The sequence below is a fragment of the Zingiber officinale genome, chromosome 6B, assembly GCF_018446385.1.
Source record: "Zingiber officinale cultivar Zhangliang chromosome 6B, Zo_v1.1, whole genome shotgun sequence".
Taxonomy (NCBI): Eukaryota; Viridiplantae; Streptophyta; class Magnoliopsida; order Zingiberales; family Zingiberaceae; genus Zingiber; species Zingiber officinale.
In genome coordinates this window covers 89,828,364-89,851,339 of record NC_055996.1, presented here as the reverse complement: position 1 = coordinate 89,851,339, position 22,976 = coordinate 89,828,364, and the positions used below count along the sequence as shown (strand labels likewise).

Genomic DNA, 22,976 nt, shown 5'->3' with positions numbered 1-22,976 from the left:
TAGTTGTAGTAGCTATAGTTTCATAACTGCTATACAATGGTAGTAGTTATGAAATTATAGTTACTACAACGTGAATGTTAAACTTTAAATTTTGAGAGGTTGTAACTTTTAACTTGGGTGGATCAACAAGACATACAATATATCAAATCGAAGCATATTCAGGATCTACAACTAATTATGGTGTGGAACCTGTAACGACTAAGTTTCAGTCTCAAAAAACATCATTAAAATTTTTTTCGAAGGCTCTAAATAATTTGTTTAAAAAAAAAATTAAGTTATAACAGATATGAAATCGTAACTACTATAACTGTATGACAACTTAATATGACAACTTAATTATAACATCTACGAAAACTATAACTACTATAACTGTATATCACTTATGGATTTATAATGATTACAATGTGTCAATTTTGATAAAAAAAAAATAAAAGAGCATTAATAATAGGAATAAACTACTATTGTGTAATGAAAGATAATTGAGTAAGCACTATCTTATTATTATTTTTTTTAAAAAGGTGTTTTTAACTTTTGCCTAAAAAACTTTGGAATTGCTCTGGTTTGGTGATAACTTGAACCCTTACACAAAATACCCATTATATGAATGAAAAATTTGTTCTTAGATGATGATACTAATTCCAGCTAGTTGAATGAATATTGATAGGTGGAATTCTAAATACGAACTGCATATCACGTTCATGTATTCATCCTGAAGCTGCTTTTGGCAAGAAGAGCTTGCAAAAAGTGAATAAAAAGGCATAAATATTGGCACCCGTTATATGTCGAAACGCGTACACCACATCAGAGTAATAGCATACAATTTGACGACTAACGTACTGCACCACAAAGCCAAACAGTTTGAAAACACGAAAGAATCGAAGAGCTGGAAGAGGTGCGATTTTAATGTGATCTCCTGGGAGTACAAATCACAGTACCGATCTAACAGAACGGAGCTTTAGTATGGCTCTATCCTTAGTTTTTCACATACTTCTCTACATAAGCCTGCAAAACATTGAGAAAACACCAGAAGGTTAATCTCGAGTCAATTTAACTAAGATCTTAGACGGGAGAAATTGATGACTGAGAATAACTGTGCAATTTACCTGCACCAGTTTGCTGAGTTTAGGTTTCGAGTGAGCCAAATAAATATCAATTTTCTCCTGTGTCTGAGGTATATTAGGGCTTTGCACTGAACCAGTCACTTTATCTACTACTTTCTTAACTATCGTCTTGTGAGCTTCTCTGTTCAATTGGCCTTCCTTCCATGCAGGCTTCAATAGATCCTTCACAAACTCCACAAGAGCAAATTTAAACATCTTATTTCCTTTTGCGTCCTTGCTTTGTCTGTTATCTCCATCACCACCAGCATCTCCATCCTCCAAATGAGCTTTATCCTCGTTCTTCCCCTGTTCTCTCATTCCCGTTCCATTTCCTTTTGTAGGATCACCCAGCTCAATCGGCTTGGTATCATTGTTTTTGTTCTTACCAAGAGGGTCTGTACCAGACACATGGCTTTCCATTTTAGGATCAACAAGGTTAGTGATCTCAAGCTTAACAGGTACTAAATTACCAGAAATGGCACCATCTTGTATGGGTTGAATAGGTGGTGCTACTACAGCTGTTGCAGGGAGCACAGCAGAGCTTGAGCTTGAATGTTGTGACAGTGGCATTCCGAAGGTACTGACATTTAGAGGAGCATTTCCAAAGAAACGTGCTAAAGATGCTGAAAGGTCAGTAATCCGTGCTGCCTGCTCACTAGTTACTACTTTGTTAGAGATGACTTGAGCAGGACTAATTGGAGATTGTTCCATTTCAGATGCACCTGCTTTCCCAGGTATCTTTTGTGAGCTTGTCTGATCATTATCTGATTTAAAGATGTTGCCTGATGGAGACTCCATGGAAGGATTTTGCTTTGGTGTAGCAAACATATGGGGATTCTCTTGAGTATGGACAGTCAGAGGTAGAGCAGGATTCTGGAGACTCTGGCCAGGAAAACCAATGTTGGCAGTGCTCAGTCCATTAAGAGGCAAATTATTTGCATGAATATGAGCATTGGGTTGCACATTGTGCAGGCTTTTCCCAATCATAGGCGATAGAAGGAACTGAGTAGTTTGCGCACTCAGATTTAAGTTTTGTTGGCTGTGTGTGTTATGAGGAGCAATATGCTGGTTCTTTATGGCATGTGGCAGAGATAGTCCAGACTGACCGTGCATGGTAAGATTTAAATGTTGTGCATCTGAAGGAGTCAGTGGAACAACAAACTGACTTTGCCCATCTAGGGGCACTGGATAAACTTGGTGTATTTGCTCATTCATGGACAGTGGAGCAACCTTAGGATTCTGGGTACCAGGGGCAAAGGTTTGTGGATGCATTTGCTGAGGAGCTATGAATTTACTTGGTCTACTCTGAGCAAAACTCTGTCCGATAACTGAAGTCACAGAATTAATATCTGCTTTTCCTGCACCCCGGTCAGAGATTATACTCCCACCTTCCTTGGGTAACATCTCATTGCTGCCAGGATTCTGTTTCATATCAATATTTTTGGCCTGCTCATGCTTCCCAGAGACTCCATGAATCTGTATTTGAGAATCAGGTTTTAGATCAACTTCCTGATGTAAGGTTGGAGAGCCTACATGTGGTTGCTCATGCTGATGCTTTTGTTTAGAATTTTCCCCCTCTATAGATTGACAGGCAACAGAACCACCACCATCATTACCATGATCCCAATGAGAGCTTGAATCCATGTCAATTTTTGGATTGCCAAAGTTTGACGCAGCTTTTGATAAACTATCACCAGTATCTTGGTCATAATCCCATCTTCTAGCATGCAGCTTGGCTTCTACAATATCAGCCTGATGTGAAAACTTGCATGTGTGACCACGGCGACAACGTCCCTCAGCAAAAAACTTGCATGGCGCATCATTCACCCTGTGAGGTTCAGTCCTCTCGCTAGATGCATCTGTACCCCTTCTATTATAGTTATCATCTCTGGTTTCATCCTTCACACTCCATCCACCATGAGAAGAAGCCTCATGATGAAGATAACGACATGATGAACCTCTGTGGCATCTGCCTTTAGTAAAATCAAAACACAGCTCGGTGGACCTGCTATCTCCATGTAACTCAGGTCTCTCCCTCTCTCTGTCATAGTGACTCCTTTGCCTATGTAAGGGTTTATTTCGTGAGCAATCAATTTCATCCCTCTCTCCAGGATAACTTCCCCTTTCAAGATTAATTTCTCTTGAATGAGTTTTATACCTCTCAAACTCCCCACGACCACCATTATCATGAAGGAACCTGCATTGGCTGCCTCTCCTACAATGACCAACTGCAAAATCTCTACAAGTTGGAGCCTGCCCTCCCAGTCTAATTCCTCTACCAGATGATCTTTCGGACCCACCCCTATGGTAAAAAGGGCTACGACTGCGGTTGTGACTGTTACTTCGACTCCTGCTACGGCTTCTGCCCCTGCTCCAACTCCTGCTCCTGCTTCTGCTCCTGCTCCAACTCCTGCTCCTGCTTCTGTAATACAAGTTATATGCCATAAATGACATTTTAACCAGATCAGCAAGGTATTTTAGAACAAAATAATTTACATACAAAAATAAAAAGGTTTAAGATGGCAACAGCAAGTACCTGCCTGACCTAGTCCTCCCAACCCTAGGAGAGATATTATGACTATGACGCCTCCATTCAGTGAAACCAGCAGACATGACTGAACTATGTTTCTGATTGGAAGTTAAATCCTGGTCGCCCATCACTCTACTGATTTCCATTTCTTTTACTGTTAGCCTTTCATAATCTGGTTTATTAAATGGGTATTTTGCTTCATCTTGTTCCATGTCAACCCAATTCAGAGGTTCATTCTTGTGAGAAAAACCTTCAGATGGTCTCTTATTCTCATCTTCCTGGGAAATATCTCTTCTAAAAGTATCATCGCTTTTCATATTAGGTCGTGTAGGAAATTGTTTGTCATCATGACTTATAGATCTCAAACCCGTTTGTGATTCCGATTTCTTAGAAATATCTTCTGTTTTTAAATAGTCACTATTTTGTGCAATTTCACCTGGAGAGTTAGGTTCAGTTATCACATCCCATTTGGAAATCCGTCGTCTTCCGTTCTCAGTCATTTTACTAACATAGAAGAAATCCGACTCTTATGCTTCTGAGTGGTGCACTGATAAACAACTGAGTTTGCAGTCAAAATGTATTAGTCACAACTCAAGTGCTGGGATAGTTCAGAGTTTTCAGTCAAAATGTATTAGTCATGGCTCAAGTGCTAGGATAGTTCTGCAAAAGCAACAAAAATCCATCAGTTCAACCTATAGTAACTTAAGGATTCAAAGCAATCAATAAAATGGTTCTCTAGTCAAATTATTATGAGATGTAAATGGTGATCAAATCTCCTTAAATTAGGTTGGAGTCTGAAGAAAGAGTTATTACACCTTGCACTAGCAAAATAGCTGAAAGTGATGATCTACTAGCTAAGGAGCCATGGAAGCAATTATTGACTTATTTAGAAGGCCAACAAAAATGCAACAATTGATCCTGCTCAAGGCTACCAAAGGAGCCACAGGAAAAAAAACATTTATACCAAAATGAGCGGCAAGACTATGCCAAATGAACTGAAAATCCTACACATATTAAAAAAAATACCTAATATCTTGGCAGGAATTTGATTTATGTTATTTGTAGCATCCATTGACTACATTTTAAGGCGCTTATAAAAGTTAGAAACTTAGCTTACTTTTAAGCGTCTGATTCCAGGTCTCAGAATATGCCTAGTGAAAGTTTTACCCTTACAAACTTACAACCTTTCTTTTTCTCTTCCCCACATTCAGAACTATAAGCCTACAGGTAATGGGCTAATAGTGTGTGCGCACACCAATGTGAAATCAAGTAGCATCATGATGGTATTTCTAACCAAAGTGATCTGCTCTGACAAGCCAACTTACCTATTCGATTATTTGCATATTCTATCAAAATTTGGGAAGTTTAACAATAAAATCTTCTTCAATTTTGCTTCACACATCTAGCAAGAAAGAATTAAGTTTTTGTACCAAGGGTCCAAGGTAAATCAATTTCCAGTCAACAGATTGTAGCATCAAAATTATAAATCTTAAAATTACAAAGTAGGCCACCAAAAGTGATGTGTTTTGTTATTTCATTTGTTGTCAAAGATTATTAGTTCAAAGAAGAAATTGCGCTCATTCCTAATTTTCTAGGCTATCTCAACTAAACACGATAAGAATCTCATATTTATAGTTCCATAATAAGCTAAAGCCACTCTTAGGGATACTATTCTCTGCAGATTAATGCAGCACCTATATTATGTCAACTGACAAGCACCAATCCACGTAACTTAAAATTACAAGTCCAATTAAATCACAATTCTAAATATTAATAGTTCCGTAATCCGCTGAAAAGACTCTTAGCAATACAACTAGTTGTTGCAGATTAATGTCAACTGATAGACATCAATCCACCAAACCTAGAAAACAGGCACTTACACTGCCAACAGACACTGGAGTAGAGAAAAACATCTATGCAAATGATCATGTATCATCAGAGTACAGATCAATCATTGTTGGCCAAATTGATATAATCATTTTGGATGTAGGAGCCAGCCATCAAGGACAAATAGATCAGAAATTTTTTGCAGCAAACTTGTCACTAGCACTTTTTTGGGACGCAACATTTGTTCAGCAAAACCGTTCACTGACTATTTCTTCCCTTTGGTTGAAAAACTTTTAAGTTTAAATAAAGATAAATGGAATGAAGCTAAAAATAAAATTTTTAAAAAAACTTTGATTGTTAACAAGGTGGCACAAATGAAAATGATATATTAAGTTCCTAGTCAAGATAAACACAAATTTAGCAATGGTTATAGCAAACATAACATCCACCAGCTAATAAGATATAGCAAACCCTTAAACATAGACCATAATCTACACAGCAATCTCCTCCAACATAACTAGTGCCATGCTAACAAACTTCATCAAAAAGATTTACAATCCACTACGTTGGAACTTCAATCTTTTCCAGAATTTTCATCTAAATAACTACTAAAAGGCACTTAGGATTATCAGCAAATGACTAAAATCATGGCAACAACGGATATTATCTTATTCCTCAATCAAAAGCAAGTGCAAAAAAAAAAGAGAGTCAAAGACATTCATGTATCAAACGCACGTATCTTGTATGAATTAAATACCAATCTGGGAAATTTGTTTTTTGATTTACCACGACACTCTTATAGCAACAGATAATCATTAGAAAGCTTCAGAAAAGATTTGCACTCTTAGAACAAACACTACTTAATGTGTTTTCGCTCAGTGTGTCATATTGAGTGGTGTTAGCTCTTTTCCTGGTAAGATATGGAGTATCACAATTCCCATTTCTCACCTGATCACCTAGATAAGGTAACGCCTGGTGGAAACTGGGCAGAACCTACAATGCCTAAGTTACTGATAAAATAAAAAGGAAGAAAATGAGATCTAGTTTCATAGGACAATCAATTTTCCCCACTTTCAGTCACTTTATATCTGAAATTGCTCTGTTTTCAGTGCAGTTCCTCTAAATTTTGGCCATGTATTTTGGAGTTTAATAAAAAATAAAAAAATAAAAAATAAAAAATAAAAAATAAAAAATGATAATCCCAATTAGCCTCATTGACTATCTCTGAGGGTTACCGGTTCGGTCCTACGGAAGTTTTCCACCGGCCACCAAAGTATATGAACTGTCCGACTTTAAAATGTAAGGACATTATCCAATGAAAGGTGGCTCTTGATGTCTTGGTGGAAGGTTATTATACTACAAAATGGATCTAGTATTGATCCTTCCTTTGCATTAGATCATTCACTAATTTAGGTTCTAGGTTCTAATTTCAATATAGAGAGAATAAAATAAAGGTCAATTCAGTGCATGAAATTCCTATCCATGCGGGTCCCATGAAAGAATCGGACCACATTGTAACATTAAAATATAGCGAAGAATTCAAAATTCTCTTTCAATGAAAAGGCATCATGTCATTCAAGATAGTCGTCAGTAACATTAAAAAAAATACTTACTATCAAGAGTAAAACTGATACAGGTTGAACCTCATACATGAGCATAAACCAGAGTAAAAGGTGATCAAACATGCGTGCAAGAAATTGTCCCACAAAAAAGTGTGTTCGCAAATTCATCAGTGATTGCTAGGCAAAAAGAGGAATAGAATATAAAGTCATTCACGGTACAGAGAGAAGGTAGAGAGAACCTATCTTTAATACCATATTATGAGGGGAAATATCCAATTAATTACAGCGTCCTTAATGCATACATATGTTGTTAGTCAACAAAAAATGATTATATATATAGCCCTGATATTACCAGTATTTGCTTTTGGTCCATAACGATATAGCCAATATTTTTCAAAAATTTCACCATATTAGGATCAAGGCTCAAGGATCAAGTTGAGAGTGAATCAATTTGACAGCCTGTGGCAAGTACAAAAGAAAAAATAATCGAGTCGCAGGTCAAACTGAATAACCGCAAGTATACAGAATTGAACCTCTAGCGAGCAACTCAATTTATTTGGACGCAAATCCCAATATCCCAATGACAAAAGGAATCCCTAAAATTCCTCAAAAGTGCCTTGTATAGCTTCAGGACTTGCCTGCCACTTTATTATCAAACTGAAAGGTACAGAGCAGCAGAATTTGCTTTTAACTTTGTTAAGCACAAGACATTTGTATATTACCCATCAGATCAATTTACAGTCAACTGTTTGATCAACACGAATATAAATCATAATTACAGCAATATTTGTCCTTAAAGCGATCCTAGAGCCACAGGAGGTCCAAATTAAGATCCCAAAACAGACAATTTTGGGTCAGGAACGCTGAGTCAGGAATGAGAATTGATCACTCGTATTCTAGCAGTCTTCCCTGCTGCTACCGAAAATTCTTTTCTGATCTTTGGGACACCAACAAAAATGAGGTTGAGGCTAGGTTTTTCTCTTCCAAGCTTCCTTTAATGTGCAAGTAAACATATGAGTTTATGCAATACTTTCTTTAGATCTTTGCTAGCTAGAAAATCCTCTACAATCCAAAATGCAAGGATAGCTTTTTGCACTCTTAAGTAATCCTGCAAAGGAGAAAAGACAGCTCCATCAGCCCTCGAGACATTCTGGTAAAATGAAATCACTTTATCCTCCTTCGCAGGCATCAAACCAACTATTTATTTCCTCAATTACATCGGATACTACAATCTTATATTACCAAAGTGTGATGTTTTAATAACTTCTTCATTATGTATTCTTAGTACAGGAATTATATGTTATATAATGTTACAGTAATCTAACAATTTAGTTTCAAACAAAATTGTCAGATTTGCATATGTCTAATATTTCATAACTAAAGAGAGGTTCCCCAAAAGAAGGGTGACATCCCTAACCAATCATGGCAACAAAGAAAGTAGGAAATCAGTTGTTAAACGTTGATTCTTCTCAACAAAATAACAATAATACTATGTCAGTTGCTAATTACTCAGATACAAAGGAAAAAGGACAAGGATAATTTAGCATGATGTGCTAACGAATGAGCATTTAAATTAGGCAAAACAAAATCATTGGAAAATTGAGTGATTTTACTATGGTTAAACCTACAGTTCTCTTGTGTTTCCATATATAAACATAAAACAGAATCTAAAAATAGTTAAACTAAGTGACAGTATCTTCCATTTCATCCAAGATGAATGTGAAGTATAAAAAGTTGTCATATTGATGAAAACAAAGTGTTTGTCAGAGAGATTTGAGATAGCATGCTCTTAACTATTTAGGTCAGATTATGAAACAATGGAACTAGATGGGCACAATAATGGAAGTGCATAGTGGCACATTATGAATCAAAGAGTAAATTGATCATTTACTCATGGAAGGCAAAGGTCTATCTGATTTGCTAGTTTTATTTTTGGCTTCCAGGCTAAAATGGGGGGACAAACTTGCTTAGGCTCTGATTTTAGTCAGTCAATGGATGGTCAAACAATTCCAGTTGAGAAGGTATACTATGAAATGTGTTAGAAAGAAGCCAATTTTATAAGCAATGTATCTACATCTACTTCTGACTATTGGTTAGCCAGAAATGCAACTCAAATGAAAGAGCTACAGTAAATTTGCATTTCAAGAAAAGGTTGAAATGGGAAAAGGCAAGTGAATTTCATCATGTTAGTAAGTTCAAGGTGGGTAATGATCAACATGAGAATCAAAGCAAAGCAAAGCAAATCTTCCAATTTCTTGAAAAAAAAAGATCAGGGAACCTAGAATAATCCATAAGAAAGAATTAATCAGAATTTGACGAAGTTGACAGCGATGTTTGCTGACTATTGCAGAGTGGAACTAAACCAGGACACTTTCAATTGCACAATACTTTACAAGTATTATCCACTGTAGGATAAACGAATATATATGAAAAGAACCAAGCAGGGGAATACAATAGCAGGATGAAGCATATAGAGATTGATCAGGCAAATGTAAAGAACCAAGCAGAGCAACTACAATTGGATTACTTTTCTAACCATTCCAATCTAAGGCGCAGGTCACTCTAACTTGGAAGTTCATCATCCTCTGCAACACCACTTAGAACTACATAATCTGCTTAAGCTACTTAAACAACCCATTTGAAACAATGGTGCAATGTTGGATCAACTGATATGCACTTTCAGTAGCCAACCCAATAGCTCACAACAATGAACTGGTTTATAACCTCAAGAGGATATACAATATGGCAAGTCATCTTGATCAACTATAAATGTTGGTGATGTTTACTTGAGAATATCATGGAGGGCATCCAACATGTGCATGTAGATGGACTAAGTCAACACATCAATGATTTAGATGAAAGTGAAGAGAGCATGAGAGAACGGTATCACCTCCTCCATGACCCCCACTTCCTCAAAAATGCAAAGGAGCTACTTAGCACTATTAGCTGCCATGTTTGCAAGCAAGATACCAAAGAACCTACTAATCAAGATCATGGTTGTCAAAATCAATCTATACAAATGAGTTTGCCGAGTTGGATAATTGTAATAAAGGTCCATCTTTCCTAAGAAATTGATCATCTCAAAAAGATTGATGAAGAAATTTAAGAACTAGAGATTCAAAAAAAAACCAAGAAATAAGTTAAGCTACACTAGAAAATAAAAGGAATCAATTGAAATGTAGTAAAATTAAGTTAAAAATGGGATCAATTGAAATTTTGTCAAATAAAATTAATTTAGTAACACTCGGCTAATCTAGCCAGCTTTTCCATTGATTGCAACTTGAACTCAAGTGAAAAAATACAGGAAGGAGATAGTATCTGCAACTGACTTGAATCCCAGCTTAAATAGTTTAGCCTTATCACCACTCAAGACTTTTCATGAAATTGACCATTTAGCCTTATTGTCGTGACACTAGCTAAACCAAGCATCTCATCCATCCCTTTCACTCAATATCAATTGAGAGAGGTTATGTCTGTTGAGAGAGAATTTAATGCTTTTTTGAACAGCAATCGCCTCAAAAAACCCTTTGTACATATCAACAATGGAATATTACTTTATGAACATAACATTCATGATGACGAGTTGATGACAATAATAATTGATATTATTGATATATGATATCATGATACCATAATCTAATCTGATTAATTTTATTGTTTATTATTATTATTATTATTATTATTATTATTGAACATCATTTGTTATATGAAATTATTTTATTTTTCTATTTTTTACATTTTATCAATTATTTAAATTTCAACGATTCTAACAATCTAATACGACTAATACATGACTTCCTGACCATTCAATCCTGATACTGCTAGCTATTTTAACAACCACAAATGCAGTTACAGAAGGGTTTGGTCATTGAGTAGTTCATCTCTTTTCCTTGATCTCTTTTTCTAAAAACTCCCTATTCATGATGCTTTGCCTTTGCAACTTAATCCACACCCAACCAAATGAAGAATGGAGACATTTGTTATAATTGTGAACAACATCAACAACAAGGCATCAATAGAAAGGCACAGGTAGAACCATAGAATTGGGGCAAGGTGAGATGGATCATGGGTTATGTGGTAAATGGAAAATTACAGTAGAAAAGATGATTGATGACGTATCAAGTGTACCAAATAAACTCAATCGCATCATAGTGAAATTATTGATTTTAATTATAAGATAATGTCGTGTTTATAATCCTTTGGTTGACTGAACAGCACAGGGCTGTTAATGCCATTTTAAAACCATGAGGTATCTAGCATAAAATCAAATGTTTTTGAGGGTGCTAAGCACAATTCATCCTATTTGTTATCTAAAAAATATTTTGATATTGCTTGGTATATGAATAGTGTATTTAAATGATTATTCTGCTCCTTTTATGATTCATGAAAAAATGCTAAGGAAATTTTTAAAATTTAATAATCTAAAAAATGAAGGGAAACCTTGGTGCAACGGTAAAGTTGTTGCTTTGTGACCAAAATTATCACGGGTTCGAATTCTGGAAACAGTCTCTTGCAAAAAGCAGAGTAAGACTGCGTACAATGAATCCTTCCCCGGGACCCCGCATGGTGGGAGCTTTGTGCACTGGGATGTACTTCCCTTTTTAATAATCTAAAAATAATTAAAAAAAAGGCAGTGCACGAAGCTCCCGCCATGCGGGGTTCCGAAAAAGGATCCATTGTATGCAACCTTACCCTGCTTTTTGCAAGAGACTTTTTCCAGGATTTGAACCCGTGACCTTTTGGTCACAAAGCAACAACTTTACCATTGCGCTAAGGCTCCCCTTCAATCTAAAAAATAATAATGAAAAATAATATTTATTTTAAAATATAAATGTTCCACTTCATTTTTAACATATTTTCTTTAGTTCTAGGTGATCATTTGACCCATGGCCTAATTATCTGGATCACTCACTGTTCACTAGGTAAGAACTCATTCATAACAACCTAGTAAAAAGGTAAAATCTTTAGCATTAGAGTATCATGGTAGTGTATACATCCTGAGCTATAGCTTTAACAGCATATTTTTTTATGACACATTCATTGTAGACAACTGGAAGGCAAAGGTTATTAGGAATTGGGCAATACACTTGTAAGATTAAATCTTAAAAACCCTTAGGCCAAAGTGATAATAAAGACATGCTTATCCAAGCACCCAAGGGGTGAGATAAGGATATGCATTATGTATTAAATCTACATAGCAATCAACCAATCCCTTTTTAGTCCAAATGTTTGATTTTGAAAATTCCATATCTAACAAGTCATGCAAATTTATGGGCTCCAACATTAACAATCTTCCTCATACTAAATTAATATGTACCCGTTTTTATTGGCTTAGTTAATTAGCAATTTGCAGATGTTTATTAAACCTAAAATTTGGAATTGCCTAAATGAATTGGATATAACTCAATAGTATATGAATTAGCAGCCTAAAATAATGATTTAGATTTTGATTAAAACAAATTAAAATAATAGATAAGAATTTATAATAATTCATAAGACAGACAACTGTTTTATAGTGTCATCAGCGACAATTGGCTTCCAACAAGAATGCAATAATGTTATAAAAAAAAAGACTATCCATTAGATGCATTGTATTGTCATAGGAAAATGTGGACATCATTATAATGCAACTAAAAGGAAATTCACAAGAGAACTGTCATAGACAGCTTATAGCTAGAAGAATACTTGTAACAAGCAAAAGAAGTCCAACTTATAAAAGAAAAATGGGAACAAAAAATACAACAGCATACCTTATTTGATGCGAGGATAACTGCAAAATGTGATTATCCCAGCATTACTTCAGCGAATCAAGAACCATCAACTCTAAGAAACTCTTTCAGTTGATTAATCATCCTTCTGACCAGGGAAAAAGACACGTTGATGAGAATGAAAATGAGAGGCACTTGGATTTAGGAGATCCAAAAGAAATAGAGAAAATCTATAAAACAAAATGAGATACTTCTTTTTGCAATTAAAGTTATCAAAGAAACAGTCCAACTTTCATGTGCAATAAAACCAGCACTTCCTGTAAACTGTTGCTAGGGATGGTATGTTGAATCCTCATTAATCATAAGTATGGCATTGGAATCACCATGAGAGAAGTAACTAAGAAATGCTAATCTTTGATTTGGATACAAATTTTCAATAATCAATCAAAGTGCCTCAATTGTCAACCAAACCTAAAGCAGGTAGGCTTCCTAACTGACCAGCAGTGGCGAGAGTATAAACAAGAACAGCAAAGAAACATGACAAGTATATTTGTGACAATAGACCCATAAGACGCAGAGCCTGCTAAAATATATTCAATATCTTAAAAATCTCCATCGGACAGCCAGCAGAGAAAACAAAAGTCACCCATGAAGTAATTGCTGGCGTTATCATAGGCTTTTAGCCTGCTTAAGTTGAAAAACAGTAGATTCTTCTTACAGTCAATCAAAATAAGGAAGTATAAAAAAAGAAAATACATAGCATATTTAAAGATGAGAGTAATCAGAAAAAGAGCACGAGTGCTTTTATATAAACCAAAAAGAGAAGAACGACAAATCTTCAGCGAATTACAGCATTGACCATATAAAAGTACCAAATAATAATAAGGTCGGTAAAAAAAAGGACGCAGGACAAAAACACGCAGCTAAACCTCACTTCAACGAGAATAAAAAGAATGGAAAATCAAACATTCAAAAAAAAATACAAAAAAGTAAGAAGAAAGATATCAGTGCTGATAGAGCGAGGGAAGGAGAAGAGAACGAGGCTCACCTGCTATCTTCGTGGACTTCGAAACTTCGGCGCTATTAGCATGTTGATGCGTTGTCGATCTAGCAAAGAAATCCACCTAATCTTCTCGATCTATTGCAGGGTGAGTGCGAGAGAGAGCGGCGGAACGGGAGCGAGCCCAGCAGGCCTCGTGCGAGAAAACTAGGGTTTCGAGTGCGGTAGAGGAATTGGGAAAGTGGACGTGGCGGGCGGGAGGTGGATGGATGATGACTTAGGCACATAAATAAATAAATAAATAAATATATTTATATATATACCGTGGCTAGAATCTAATTCTATGGCGGAAGTGGGTCGACTTGAGTCCACCTAAATCGTTACTTATTATGATCCAACCTGTACCTTTACTAATCCATATCACGACAAGTTAATACTACTCATAAATAATAAAGGGAATTATCATAAAAATAAATTCCTATTTTTGACTTTTAAATCTATATTTCCAGAAATTACCTCAACTTTAATTCTAAACTACTTGATCTAAATTTTACTCCATAAATAAATAAAAATATATTGAGCTGGTCTACTTTGTCAGATCAACTTCTATTGAATCAGCTTCTATTGAATCAACTTCTATGATATTTGGCGATCACCGAGTTGATAACACTCAAGGGGAGCTATGCAAGGACTCCGATGAAGACTCTCGGTGATAGCAACTGAGAGGAAAAGAAATTAGAAGGGGGACTAAAATGAACCTTAGTGAGATCCCTTCGATGCTAAGTCAAATATTTGAGGAAAGTTAAAAAGAGGAAATAACAAAGTAAGAAATAACGATGCTTAATATAATATATTATATTTTTAGTGAATCTATGTAGGATGATGCGATGATTGAAATATGAAGTGTTGTCATATGAGATCTTGGGATCAAAATTTAGTATGTCCGAGCATGTCTCCCTCATGTTTTATCACCTGCACTAATGGCTAGTAGTCATCGACGATTTATCTCTTCCATATTAATCTAAGGATAGATTAGCAAAATACTAGGGACGAACGAATCATCTTTAATTGTTACCCTTATTTCCTTATATAGGAAGTGAAGAAATAGACGGGCTATTTCAAAGGGCACACTTCTTTCTTGTACGTTAAAGGGGGTATTTTTTTTCTGTAATTAGTGCTTTTGTAATTGTCATGTCCCTTTGTGATATTGTAACTGTCACGACGTACCTAAGCTTTGGTTGGCAGGACTTAACTCGGATGTTACTCAGCTTGACTTAAGTGGAGCTCGGTCATGAGTCAGTTGACTTGACCAAATCTCGACCATGAGTCAACTAACTCAACACAAGTGCGTTGATCAAGTCCTAAGCTTAACTAACTAGACTTGAACTTGAAAGAACTGAGCTTGAGACCGTCTCGAACTTACATGGTTCGCATTGATTAAATCTAGGCTTACCAGATGATTCATGTTGTCTCTCTCTCTATATATATATATACGCCCGCACAGTGCGCGCGCAGGATATCAATCGTTTTAGTTTTTTTTTAATTTTTGAATTAAAAAAAATAATTAAAATATTTTTTAAAAATTTTATTTCTAGGTTCAGGCTTTGGGTTATAGAATCAAAATTATTTTTTTTAGATTTTACCTCTAAGGTTCAGGCTTTGGGTTATAGTATCAAAACTATTTTTTTTTAGATTTTACCTCTAGGTTCAGGCTTTGGGTTATAGTATCAAAGTTATTTTTTTTAGATTTTACTTCTAGGGTTCGGGCTTTGGGTTATAGTATCAAAGCTATTTTTTTTATATATATTTTACCTCTAGGGTTCAGGCTTCCCAATTAGGTTATAGTGTTTGGTTTTAAAATAAAATTAATTTAAGTATTTATTGAGTATTGTAATATGTTGAGGGGATATATTAATGTATTAGAAATTTATATAAGAAAATGTTGAATTTTTTAAATTCAAAATATTTAAAAAATAATAATTAAAAAAAAGAACTTGATATTGTGCGCGACGCGTACAGTCGCACACTGTGTACGTCGCACACAATATCAACACTATATATATATATATATATATATATATATATATATATATATATATATATATATATATATATATATATATATATATATATATATAATTTTTTTAGTCAACAGTCATTGATGAATAATATTAGTGAATAATAATTGTGAAATATTGTTGTTCAAATTTTATCCCAACTTTTACATATTTTATAATAAGCTTTGCTTTCAGTAGTTTTTACTATCCAACTTAATCGACACAGGTTTTACAAACTTAAACTATGAGACAATTCCTAATTTTGTGAAGACAAAAGAGATAAAAACAAAGCCTTTCCTTAAATCTAAAAAAATTTATTAAGCTGCCATAGAAATTTTATTAGAAAACATACAAACTAACTTAGCTAGTTACAAGTTTACATAAGGGAATTATAAGAACATTATAGGAGATACTTACATAAAAATTGGAAATACTTACACTTGGAAACACACTTGTACACTTGCAGTCTTGCACTCACTACTTACACACACTGCTTACACAAACTTGGATACCTTCAGCGTTGGAGAAGAGTGGTATTTATAGAAGGAGAGGGAGAGTTTGCTTCAGGGTGAAGAAATGATGAGGTATTTGTGTTGGTGCAGTTTGCACTAATGATTTTACTAAGATTTTGATGAATAACAAAGTAAGTTAAGTTAAGTTGCACTAACGGTCTTACTGAGGTTTTGATGAATAATAATGTAAGTTAACTTAGGTATTATTGTGATTTAACCACTTTACCAAGTGTGCAGGAGTTATCCATATAAATCAACGGGCCGACCTGATATCTGGTGAGAAGTCTAGATAGGTTGACGAGCCAATCGAATATCTGGCGAGAAGTCCAGATAGGTCGATGGGCTGACCGAATATTTGGCAGGAAGTCTCTAGATAGGTTGACGGGCTGACCGAATATCTAGTAGGAAGTCCAGATAGGTCGACGGCTGATCAGATATCTGGCAGAAAGTCCAGATAGGTCAACGGGCTGACCAAATATCTGACAAACTGGTAAGTAAAGGTAAGTCATTAGAGGAGAGTGACCAAATGAGGATGCATCTCGGTTTAGGAGACAGTAGACGTTAGTCCAGTTTAGGTCCATTTCGGATCCCTAATCTGAGACTTTGACTAGTTCCGGGTCCTGAGTGGATAGGAACTAATTACTACTGCTTATTATTATGTTAACATTTGTCTTGCAGGTCATTATTTGGTTTATTGGACTAACGTTGTTTTACAGGACAAAGGAGTAAATTTGTCTTCGGATGAACAGTGTCCGAAGGCGCTTTCAAGTAGATGAAGGCGCTTTCATACTGTTCATGGAAGGTGTCTTCCAAAGGATGAAGTTTGACGATTGAAGCAGATAAGGCACAACGTTTGCGGGATAAACTTTATCTCATTGGAGGTGCCTTCAATGCCTATGGAAGGCACCTTCCATGCTCTTTATAAGCCTGCTTGCCCAAAGCTTCAACAACAACTCGCATACAAGCTTCTACACATCCGATTGAGGTTCCAACTACTCCGGCCTACTGTTGTGACTCTGCTATGACGCTGTTGAGCCCGACTACTATTGAGGAACCGACCAACATCGAGCCTAAGCTGACAATCTTTGAAAGTGTTGGGTAACGAGTTGTAATTTGTGTATTTAACTATTTGCAATAGGGCAAGTGCATGGTGTTGCACTTGTTCTGTCTTTTTGTGTACTCGATTCCTTTTTCCGGAGGTACCGGAAAAGGTACTTTAGTGGATTACCCATCGATAGGTCCGCGGGCCCTGGGTCTTGGAGTAGGAGTCGCTAAAGGTTCCGAACCAAGGAAAATCATTGGAGTTTTCTTGAGTTATTCTTTTTAATTTTCCGTTGCATATACTTTGTTTTTAAAATGAAAAAGACAAGTTTTTTTAAAACCACATGATTCACCCCTTCTCACATGCAACCCGATCCAACAAGTGGTATCAGAGCATGTTCTGCTCTGAATTAGTGCAACCACCAATCAAGCTAGGGGGAATTATTTTATTTTATTTTCGGATTTCAGTTTTTCGTATTTTATTTGAATTGGTAAAGTTTACCTTTTCAAACAATTCTTTCTCGTTTGATTTTTACTTGAAGTTGGTACAATACAACTCGAGTCGTCGATATTTTTTTTACTTCAAACTCTACTAATCCAAGACCTAGTCTTGAGATATTCCTTCTGATTTTTTTTGCAAGAAAAATGGATCACAAAGAGATGCTTGGATGAAACGTCAATGAACCACCACCATACGATTAAGATTTCAACTACTAGAGGCAAAGAATGGAGTGCTTCTTAGGAAGCAAAAATATTGACTACTTAGTGATATTAAAAAGGGCTTCTCGGGACTCAGAGTTGAATAAAAAGGTAACTGAGTCAATTTGTACTATTTTACCTAACAATATTTTATGTAGATTAAAAAGGTTCAAGAATGCATACGAGCTTTGGACCCAATTGATTAAGCTTCACGAGGAACCATTGAAGCTAGAGGAGCAAGTCAAAAGTGATTCCAGACTTGAGTTAAACCCAATGGAGAAGGCTACAGAATTAGGGGTTGCGCTTAAGGTTAGTAATATTTATCAAAATACCCTTGTTAGTAGTAGTTTAAAAAATATACATGTTAATTTAGTTTTTTTTTAAAAAAATGTATATAAAAATAGTGTATTTGAATATACTTCCAAAAATACTCCTAGGATATTATCTGATAAAATAAATCTAACTAATTTAGAAAATTTATAAAATTTAAAAATAATTAATAACCCTAAAAATTCAAATGATGACCAAATCAATATAGACAAAATCAATATATTTCTTAGCACAACATTTAATAATATAGATAAAATCAATTTGAGTAAATCTACCACTAAGAAAATTTCAACTAATAATACCAAAAATATAGCTTTACACCAAAATAATTCAAACAAATTAACAAATTCAGAAAAGTTAAATATTAATCTTAAAAATTCAAATTTAAATTTAAACAAATCTGAAAATTTAAATGATAATAATGACAAAATTAATATTGATCTAGATAAAATTAATAAACTTCTTAATAAAATATTTAATAATCTAAATAATGTCCAGACAAATTCAATCCAAAACCAAGACAAGTTAATTAATAAAAATATAAATATGAAAGATAATTCAATTAATTTAATAAATTTGAAATTAAAAATTTAAATAATCTTTTAAACAAAGATACTTAACCCGTTAAAAAAAATCAAAATTCAAAATTAATAAAAAGTTAAATATTAAAAATAATCCTTTAAGAAGGATAATTTAATCAATTTAATTAATTTAAAATTTTAAAAACTTATAATTAATTAAATATTAACTAAAAATTTGATTAACCTTAATTAAATAAAAGTTCAATAAGGGGAGACATCGAATTAGTTGGCACCTCTAAAATAATAATTTATCCGGCTGGGTAATTAGGATTAGTCAAAAAGGGACAAAAGTTTAACTTGATCAATGGTATTGGTGAAATTTTGAATGATAGTAGGTTAGGAAAATTCTGTCTATGCATGTCTAGGAAGATATGATTTCGACTTGGTGTATTTGGCTTAGTGGAACTAACTGAAGCTACCCCTTACGAATCCTAACTATTTAGACCAAAGTTTTGTTATTAAGTTGAGTGGATAAGGACTATTTGGAAAATCTTGAAGGCATGGTTACTCTAATGATGTCTAGGTGACTCACAATAGCCCAGAAATTTATCCAGAAAATGTTCATTTGTTGAACTCAAAGCTAAACTTGAATCTAACACAATTTTAAACACAATCCTAAAATTCAACTTAAACTCATCTAACAAAATTATAGGATACCTTGATTGAAAATATAGATCATATGAGATGATTAAGGATCATAAATTAAATAAAATAAAATTAAATTAAATCAAATTTAAATTAAATTAAATTAAATTAAATCAAATTTAAATTAAATCAAACTTAAATTAAATCAAATTAAATAATCTAAATTAAATCAAATTTAAATAAAATAAAATTAAATACTAATATTAATTTAACACCAAAATCAAAATTGAATTAAACATATTTTAATTAACGTATCATACATAAATTATTTTTTTAAAATAATTTAAAAAATTATTATTGTAAAAATCTTTTAAAAACTATTTTTAAAAAATTATTTTCAAAATATTTTAAAAATTATTTAAAAAATACTTTAAAAAATATTTTTAAAAAATTATATTATTTCAAAAATTCTTTTACAAATCCTTTAAAAAATTCTTTTAAAAAACCTTTAAAAAATTCTTTTAAAAATTATTTAAAAAAATCTTTTTTGAAAAAGAACCTTTTAAAAATTATTTTAAAAATATTTTAAAAATTATTTTAAAAATATTTTAAAAATTATTTTAGAAACCTTTTAAAAAATTATTAAAAAATTTATTTAAAAAATATTTTAAAAATTCTTTTAAAAATTATTTGAACTTAGACACATAACTTAAAACTTAAACTTATTTAATAAATAATTAAATCAATTAAAATCTAATTAACTTAAATTTTAAACTAAATTAAATAATTAATTAAAATTTAATTGAATTAAAAACTCGACGTTAATCAAATCGTAACTTTACTTTAATTAAATCATAGGTTATTAAAGATTGACTCTAAGTTAAGTCTTTATTTTACTTAACTTTGTTTAATAACTTTAATAAATTTAATTCTGATTTACAACTTAATTAATCCTAACTTAAGTTTTATCAATAATTTGTTTATGTTAAACTTAATCAACACTTAAAATTAAAACTAATACTTTCACTAGTCAACTAATTTAATCAGTTAATATGAAATCTAAGTTGTAAATTGTTTTAATCAAATAAATATTGAATTGAGTCAAATAAAAGATAATCAATAAAACATTAATAATGATTAATTGTTATTGAATTTGTAACAAATTATTTCATTTAACTTGAAACTTAAACTTAATATATTTAAGGTTAATTATTTTTATAATAATTGATTAATGATTAATCAAACTTGTGAACAATCATAATAAGGTGTAAATAATATATTTGATGAACATTAGTATTAAAAAAAATAAATCCTCTAAACGTAAAACTTCTAATAATTAACAAAGATAATCAGAATGTGCTAATTATTCACTTTGCCACATTTACCTTGAAATTTAATATACCCAAACTCTACTACGAATTAAGGGGGAGTGATAACTTAAGGGAGAGTATTAAATTAAGAGAGAATGTTAACTTAAGGGGGAGTATTAAATTAAGAGGGAATGTTAACTTAAAGGGGAGGATTTGCTTGGACAACTTAAGAATATTTTCAAAATTATTAAAAAAAAATACATAACTTCGAAAGTCTTTGAATAATCAGACTTTTTTTTGAATAGTTGGAAAATTATTTTTTAAAAAATATTTCTTACCTGAAATCCTTTTAAAAACATTTACTAATCTTTTGTTGGAAAATGTATGCCTGAAAATTATTGTTGGAAAAATTTTTCCTTTAAAATTTTTTATTGAAAAAAATTTCCTTAAAAACTACTTTGAAAATTTTACTTAGAAATATTTTCTTTAAAATTATTTTGATAATCTTTCTTAGAAAAATTCTCTTCAAACTTACTTTGAAAATTTTGAAAAATTTACTTAGAAATGTTTGAACAATCACCTTGAAAAATGTTTTGAAAATACATCATTTGAAAAAAAAAGTCTATTTTCAAAACGATATTTCAAATTTTATTATTTTTATTTGTCGTAAAAACTTTTTTGAAAGTTTTCTTGAAAATATTTTGAAAATCTCTTTGAAAAATTTTTTAGAATATTTTTGAAAAGTTATTCTGTGTAACAATTACTCTTAAAATGTTAGAAAAATTACTTTAAAGAACTTTTTATTACCCTAAAAGTCTTCATTCGAAAGTTTTTTTTTCAATTACTTTGCAAATAATTTCCTACAAAAGTATTCATTTTAAGAATCATTCTTAACACAGTTTGAAAAATCATATATTTTGAAAAATTCTGATACTTTCTCAAATTATATATTGTGAAAAATTAATTTAAAAAATATTTCAATTTTTGAAAACTTCTTTAAACCAACTTTGCAAGATGTTTTTTATTATCTTCATTCTTGCAAAACTTATTTTAAATTTTCCTTAAAACTTTTTAAAGCATGCATCTTAAAAATATTTTCTAAGTTCAAAATTTCTGTCTAAAGTATTTTGAACTGTTAATATATTTTAAAAAAGTATCTTTGCAAGAGTTAGCTCTCAAAACTTATTATAAAATTCTTGCAAAAAGTTATCTTTCTAAATTATCCTACTTAGAAAATTCCCCCGATAATCCTGAAATCTTTTTGTTGCCAAAATTCATTATCTTTTTTACTTAACATTTATTTACTCATGTTTTTTGATGAATGTCAAAGGGGGAGGGTTAGAGTTTAAGTTAGAAAAAAAAAATTAAAATAACTTAACCCTAAAAATGATCAAGAGAATAAAACCAATTGTCTCAATTCTTGTATCTCTTAAAATCATTTTCTATACTTATTTTGCATATCCTTTTTTCTAACTTAACCCAAGTTGTAATTTCATCAAAAAGGGGGAGATTGTTGGTGCAATTTGCACTAATAGTCTTATTAAGATTTTGATGAATGATAAAGTAAGTTAAGTTAGGTATTATTGTGATCTAACACTTTACCAAGTGTGCAGGAGTTATCTAGATAAGTCAACGAGCCGACCTGATATTTAGTGAGAAGTCCAGATAGGTTGACGGATCTACCAGATATCTGGCGGAAAGTCTAGATAGGTCGACGGGCTGACCGAATATTTGGTAGGAAGTCCAGATAGATCGACGGGCTGACCGAATATCTGGCAAACTGGTAAGTAAAGATAAGTCACTGGAGGAGAGTGACCAAGTGAGAACGCGTCCCAATTTAGGGGACAGTAAGCATTGATCCAGTTTAGATCCATTTCGGATCCCTAATCTGAGACCTTGACTAGTTTCGAGTCCTAGGTGGATAGGAACTAATTATTACTGCTTATTATTGTGCTAACATTTATCTTGTAGGTCATTATTTGGTTTATTGGACTAACGTTATTTTGCAAGACAAAGGAACAAATTTTCCTTCAAATGAACAGTGTCTAAAGGCGCCTTCATCTGCTTGAAGGCGCTTTCATACTGTTCATGGAAGGCGCCTTCCATGGCTATGGAAGCCACCTTCCAAAGGATG

At 32.9% G+C, this 22,976-nt stretch overlaps 1 protein-coding gene across 4 annotated transcripts; it reads right to left on the bottom strand.

The window, feature by feature from the left end:
- Positions 1-745: 745 nt before the first annotated feature.
- LOC121993066 (zinc finger CCCH domain-containing protein 55-like) lies at positions 746-14,004 on the bottom strand. 4 transcript variants are annotated; one of them, XM_042547738.1, is made up of 6 exons: positions 13,776-14,003; positions 12,770-12,875; positions 3,637-4,290; positions 1,571-3,522; positions 1,104-1,495; positions 746-1,002 (listed from the first exon to the last, which is right to left on the bottom strand). In XM_042547738.1, exons 3-6 carry the CDS (start codon positions 4,128-4,130, stop codon positions 973-975), a joined length of 2,868 nt encoding a protein of 955 aa, XP_042403672.1. In that variant the 5' UTR covers positions 4,131-4,290; positions 12,770-12,875; positions 13,776-14,003; the 3' UTR covers positions 746-972. The 4 variants fall into 4 exon arrangements, with proteins under 4 accessions (XP_042403672.1, XP_042403671.1, XP_042403669.1 ...); XM_042547737.1 differs by having other exon boundaries at positions 1,104-3,492; positions 13,776-14,004; XM_042547735.1 differs by having other exon boundaries at positions 1,104-3,522.
- Positions 14,005-22,976: the final 8,972 nt, after the last annotated feature.